This window comes from Notothenia coriiceps, unplaced genomic scaffold, assembly GCF_000735185.1.
Source record: "Notothenia coriiceps isolate Sejong01 unplaced genomic scaffold, NC01 NC01_scaffold00033693, whole genome shotgun sequence".
Taxonomy (NCBI): Eukaryota; Metazoa; Chordata; class Actinopteri; order Perciformes; family Nototheniidae; genus Notothenia; species Notothenia coriiceps.
In genome coordinates this window covers 297,297-303,954 of record NW_011366394.1, presented here as the reverse complement: position 1 = coordinate 303,954, position 6,658 = coordinate 297,297, and the positions used below count along the sequence as shown (strand labels likewise).

Here is a 6,658-nt window from a genome sequence, read left to right as displayed (position 1 = left end):
GTGTGGGTGTGGGTGGCAGGTGAGTGCCGTGCGTCTCTTCTTCACTCCAGAAGACCTCAGTGATCCAGTGAACAACGCCAAGAGACACTTCATTCAAACAGGTGAGAGCTAGGACAATTCTGGGTTTCATTTTTTGCAAACAATGTAAAAAGATAGTCATTTGCTGTCATCCATCTTTTTTTGAGAACAACTAACGAATGACCTTTTTAGGAATTCCACATAACTGTTTCGCTTTCTTTATCCCTTTCTCTTGTCTTCCCTGCCAGATAACGCTAAGGAGTCTTTGGCGCTGATGCCGCTGTCGAAGGCCAGGGAGCGGCTGATGCTCCGGGCCATGAACCGCTACGGGACCGGGGCGGATGGATGTACCCAGGGCTGGCTGAGCCTGCCCCACAGCATGAGGGTGTTCTACCCCCACGCCTACTGCAGCAGGTCAGAGCCCACAGCACACTGTTAGCTCCACTGCACACACTGGGAGGCATTTAAAGAAAAATCCCCAAAGAATTTGTTTTCATCAAAAAAAAATTAAGCATTTTACTGGTAACTGTATTCTGTGTGATATCAGTGTTCTGTGAAATGTCTATGTGAAGCACTTTGGATTGCACTTGTTTTATAAAAGGTGCTATACAAATAAAGATTATTATTATTATATTATTATTGAATAAATATTCAGTTTACTGCAAATATATATATTTTTTCTTTTTAATGTGAGACTGTATTTTGCATCAAGGCAGCTGGAAAATGACGTGTCCAAGCATAAAACACAATATAAACGCATATTCTTGTATATAAATACACTGTTTTTATTGTTAAACACAATATTTTATATGAACATATGACATCATCATAGACAAAAATAATGTATAGTGAATTATTTTCCTTTGTTTGACTTTACACACAGTTATTAAGGAGATGTCATTAGTTTACCATTTGACTGTACAGGAGACTGAATATGTGGATGGTTAGAGTTTTGAAGGGACTGAAAATACGTTTTTGGAGATAAACTGTTTAGGGAAATTGAAGCCAGCTACCAGTGCTTTAATCGTTAAATAGAGATGATTGTTGTGATCTATCTGTTTCCCAGAGTGTGGAACGAGGCTGTGGCTCACAGGCTGAGCACTCTGGGCCACAGAGCCCGGAGAGGAGACCTGGTGTGGCTGCAGGAGGACTCCGCTGAGAGCAGCCTGCCTCAGGTAACAGAGGGTTATAGGGTGATAACACATGTTGAATAAGGATAAAGAGTATTGAATATGTTGGGTGTAATGCAGCCATATTTGTACCAATGGAGCAAACACTGCTTTCAGCTGGACTAAGTACAGTATGTGACTACACAAGCCTTGGACTTAAACCTTAGATATACAGATCAAACAGCTCAAATGTCAGTATGCAAATGAGTATCTGTGCTTTTTTATTAAAGGGGACCTATGCCCATTTCCAAAATATATGTCTGTTACTTCTACGGTCTAAGGCAGTCAAAATATTAAATAAATGTCCAGCTTGAATCTGTGAAGTCAAAGCTTCATAGACAGTGAATGGGAAATATGTTTTAGATGACAGTGAGGGCACAGTTTTCTAGAAAGTGTACTTATTCATTGCAGGAACTCTTAATGTTAGGACATCTTATCAAATTTTGAAAAAGCCATGTCCGTGCTTTTAAACGTTCCTTTTTCACTTTTGCAGATCCATGTGGTGACGGACCAAGAGGAGCAAGAAGAGGTGTACACATTGGGACATGTATGTGCTTTTGGGAAATACTTTTACATGAATTGCTCCTTTTTCTACTTTTCTCGCAACTTTTGCTGTTTAGGTTTCAAGGTCTCAAGGCTTTATTGCCATTTGCACATTAGCTACAGTGTAGATATGGCAATGAAAAACGTACAGGTCACAGGCTCCTCCAACAGTTTAACATACATATAGGACATAGAACAAATAAGATAAGATAAGATTGAAAAGCAGGACAGCACAGATTCACACAGATTAATACAAATCAAGGATAAAATCAAAGTTTTTTAATTATAACTATAAAATAAGAAATGAATTAAAATGAACATAATAATATTTGGTCATGTGTACATATTATTTACATGTGTGTGTGAAAACAGTGTGTATTTTATGTCCATTAATATAGAATAAAATAGTGCAAGACAATGTTTTGAGATGTGCAAGTAAATACAAATAAAATATTATTATTATTATCCTTTCAGGTGTTGATGCCGATGCCTGGAAACACAGTGAAGTATCCAGAAAACGCCATGGGGGCCTGGTATCAGGAGAGACTGTCCCGAGACGGGCTGGACGGCTGTCGCTTCAGAGTCAGCAACCTCAAACTAAACCTCCCCGGCTGCCACCGCCCCCTGCTGGCCTCGCCACGCAACCTCAGCTACCAGCTCCAGAGAGCGGCCTGTGGGGAGGCGGGGGAGGAGGAGTCGACAGGGAACAGCAGTAGAAACAGTGACCGGCAGCTCAACGGTACTACGGCAGAGGGGAAGCTAACTCTCACTTTAAACTTCGACCTGGACTCCTCCTGCTACGCCACCATCTGCCTCAGAGAGATCATGAAGTGTGACCCCTAGAGGTCACTTGTATTTCTACACATTTGTAGAAGTTTTTTTTTGTTTTAATTTTTTTGTAAACCCTCATTGTGATACGTTATTAGTAGCCTTATTTCTTTCGTTGTTAAGGTAACACATAAGTCTGTGTTTATAAAAAGAAAAAAAAATGCATAATGTGCAATTGATAAAACACATGAACAACTATAAATGTAAAACCGTGTTAACCGTATTTGTGTTTTGTGCCATGAATAAAACTTTTAGAGAAAAAAAATTGTTTACTTTTTTTCCATAACTTTTTTCCGCGCTTTTATTTTCAAATGTTAAAGAGGGCCTAATATGTTTTTGTTTTTTTTAGTTGTCCCTTTCCAGTACTGTGTTATAGGTTTGTGTGCATGTAAATGGTCTGCAAAGGCTAAAATCCCTGTGTTTCCTTCTATTGGCTATCGCTCTGACACATTTCAAGTGATAGGCTAAGCGGCGTGACATCATTAAGTGTTTGACCAATCACAAAAGAGCCGGCCAGCTAACCATTCTGAGCAGACTGGGCTCTGGTTTCAGACAGAGGGTGAAAAGAGGTGCTGCAGCACAGGCAGTACAAATAAAGAGCTTTTCGAAATAAATGTGTGCTTGTGATTAGTGAAGAGTAGTGTACTGGTCACTAATCACCACTAGATGGAGACAACACACAGCAATATTAGGTCGTATAACAGGGTCTCCTACTCTTCTCAATGTAATATAAATTGAGAGTTTCAACATTTTTGTTTAAGTTTGAATATTTAATGAGTTGTTATCAGAGTGAAAACAGCACCTGCACCACATGAGAGAAATGCTGATGATGTTAATGAGTATATCACGCCACTAATCTGGGGCTAAATCCAGTGTGTCCGTACACATGATCCACTCACAGTTAAAAAATGATCTGTACACCAGCAGGAGAGGCATTCCTGAAGTAATATAAAAAATAATGAAGCATAAAACTCTTGTATAATCACGGTGCTGAGGGGCAGCATTCAATCTTTCTTATAGTTGATCCGGATCTGCCTCCTGTGACTGATTTATGCAATTTGTATGAGAATGTTTAAAGACAGCAGCATATTAAATCTCCCTCATGAATAACTCACATTGGTTATAACTGCAGGGTGTTTTTTTTATTGTAAGCAATGTAAAAACTGACTTTATGGAAGTTTTAGTTGGAGGTGGGTTCTGACATGCAGTCTGTCATTAACCCACAGCGCTGGGTGATAAACTGCCTGCCAGTAGACGAACCCTCTGAGCCAAGGAGACGCATTAGCAGTAATGAGTTTCTTAACTGTTTCAGGAGTTTAGTTACAAACCGAAATACTTTATCAACCAGAAAAAAAGATTGTATGTATTTGGAGTTTCTTTCCTTGTGAGTCAAACTAAATATTGACAGATCGACCAATACCTCCTTGTGTTCTTTCATTCCTAATAATTGTGATTTATTGTTTTAAAAGATCTCACGCATTGATATTAAATGAGAGTTTATAGAAGTTGTGTGCGAGGTTAAATGCATCTCCCAGGAGGCATTAAGGCTGCATATTTAAGTGTGAAACTCCTTGACCCCTCAACAGTCACCACACTTTTAACCTTGCCTGCAGATGTTGGTTTTAAACACGACGTTTCCAACCGGTGATCACAGAAAATAGAAAAGAAAATAGTATTGCTTCCAAATTTAGCTTGAGTATATACTTTACTGGCACAATTTGCAAAGTGGTGGTGTGGATAAGGCCCAGTATAGTTGCAGTTGAAAAGTAGGCTATAATTGGCCTGATTCTACGTTACGCTAAATAGCTACGCTATACTTTTTCTACAATGACAGAAATGGGCGAGTGACGTCTCTGCATCCTCGGGCTAATCCTGTTCCAGCTTGCTATAGATAAATGTTGACCCACTTCAACAGCAAAAATGACAACTTTACTACTCGTCTCATTGAGAAAGGCAGAGAAGTCTTGAGACAAGGAAGTCAAGGGTTATGAACGACGATTACCATGATGACAATTGACGTATATACTCTAGAAAGGAGGAAGTGGAAGGAAAGGGTTATGAAAGAAACAGAGCAGTATATGGCTTTCTATGGCCAAGTTTTTTCTTTGGACCAATTAAACATCCTTGCTGTGAGTCCAGTTACAACAATTGTGGATATTTCTGCTGAGACATTTCTGGAATTGCGTTTTTTTTCGCAATCTCTCTGGTTCTATAGAGGTTGAGTTTAGTTTGGAAAAAGCTAATGATACCTGCTTTAAAGTGGCCCTTTCATGCATGTTCAGGTTGTATTTAGTGTTTCTACTGTGACATGTCTCCATGCTTTCATGTTCAAAAAGCTCTTTATTTTTCTCATTCTCGCCGGCTCTGTTGTGATTGGTCAACTGCCTAGAGATGCTCCGCCCCTTAGTCTATCACGTACAATGTGTTGGAGCGCTATCAAATAGAAGCACAAGTGTTACATAGTGATGTCACTATGTCAGGAAGTAAACAAAGGAGTCGATTGGAGGTGTTTCAGGCAGGGGGGAACTTAGCCTTTGCAGACCATTGACATGCACAAAAACCTTTCTAACACACTACAGGGAAGGAAGATCCCTCAAAAGCATAATAGAGCCTCATTAAGGGTTATAGTATTTATCATTGTGCGTTACATGTGCATTTTAGGCCTATACTACACCTTATAGAGTTGTGTTGTATTCATATCGGTGATCAACCCTGTGAACAGATGACCAATGGACTTCTGAATCTCCCAGTAGGTGGAGCAGGCCTCTTTGAACCCATATAATTGAGCCTGATAACCTCTGATAACGCCAATCCATTGGGTTGATAACACCTGGAGAGGGTGGAAAACGTAATGGGCTATCAAGACAAAATTACAATTTGAAACCAAGTTTTTAGGGGCTTTAAGTGGAAGAGAAAGGGACAAGTAAAGTAAGTAAAGAAAGAGTTCTGCAGCATGTTCTGGTTTAATCAGCCTATGTGTAAGAGGTTCACACACACTCAGAAACAGCTCATGATAAGATATATAAACATTCCAACAACCTTTGACCCTGCTTGAGCTGTCTTTCCTCCAGTCAGTTGATTGGCAAGTGGTTCCCTGTGTTTTTACTAGAGCAGACGCTGATACGGGACTGTGCATGTGGGAATTTTGAAAATGTTTGCGTGCATGTGTTTCTGAACTTGTCTGTGCCTGTGAAAGAGAAAGCAAGTGTTTTTTTTCTGGGACCCCTGTTGCTGCAATCCAGAAGTGACTTCCTTGGTTCACATCATGGCTGAGTACAGTGGAAGCATAACTCAAACTGCATCTTGACTAATCTCAGTATTTGAAAACTTATCCCCCCCAATGATTTTACAGTATGTTTCTTTTGACTTGTAAGCCGCCACTTTTATGGGAATATCTTCGGTAAGTCTTTAGGATTTCCAGAGTTGTCTTTAAAGCTCCTATTCTACATTGCGGCCATTTAATCAAGAGATTTATATTACTGATGCACTTAAGTGACATTCTTGGGGTTTGTGCACGAAGGCTCTTGGATTCGATTCTGGTGTTTTGATTGCGAGGATTGAAGCTAACAAGGAGCGCACTTGTTGGGAAGAAAAGTAAAAACCAGATGATGTGGAAATGACTTTACCATGTGAAATTCACATTAAATACGCAAATGCTATTAGAGTGAGCTTTCTCATATTGTACCCTATAGACAAACCCATGACCACATTTGCCTGGATGTGCATTTATGGTATTTATTATGGTTTTATTCAACAGTAAAACCACTGGATATCAGTGCTGTCTTAAGGCTGATCTGTCACCCATTTAGAGTTCTCTAGGCAGTGTCCCACATGTGAGAGGCCTGCATGTGGAAAATACACTGACCTGATAGCTGCAGCTGAGCTATTGACAAGCGGAAAAGCCGAAAAACATGATTGTGTTAAATGAGATTGATTCATGTGAAAAGTAATGCTGAAGCGCTATGGAGCATCAATGGATGGAGAAGTGGGATCCATACGATGTCAAGAGATATGAAGTCATTTAGATTTAACCCAATCAGGAACAGAATTATTAAAAAGGAAAAAGATCCGTTTTGTAAAGCACAATGACATATTCTATC

The 6,658-nt window shown here is 39.7% G+C and overlaps 1 protein-coding gene across 3 annotated transcripts in view; it reads left to right on the top strand.

Annotated features, from left to right (window-relative positions):
• pus7l (pseudouridine synthase 7 like) overlaps nt 1–2,809 on the top strand; it is an 8,429-nt gene extending 5,620 nt beyond the window's left edge. For all 3 annotated transcript variants that reach the window (XM_010790035.1, XM_010790033.1, XM_010790034.1), the window contains exons 6-10: nt 20–101; nt 267–432; nt 1,085–1,193; nt 1,681–1,734; nt 2,205–2,809. In XM_010790035.1, the coding sequence (XP_010788337.1) occupies nt 20–101; nt 267–432; nt 1,085–1,193; nt 1,681–1,734; nt 2,205–2,573 (780 nt within the window). In that variant the 3' untranslated portion in view covers nt 2,574–2,809. The remainder of the gene's footprint in view (nt 1–19; nt 102–266; nt 433–1,084; nt 1,194–1,680; nt 1,735–2,204) is intronic.
• Nucleotides 2,810–6,658: the final 3,849 nt, after the last annotated feature.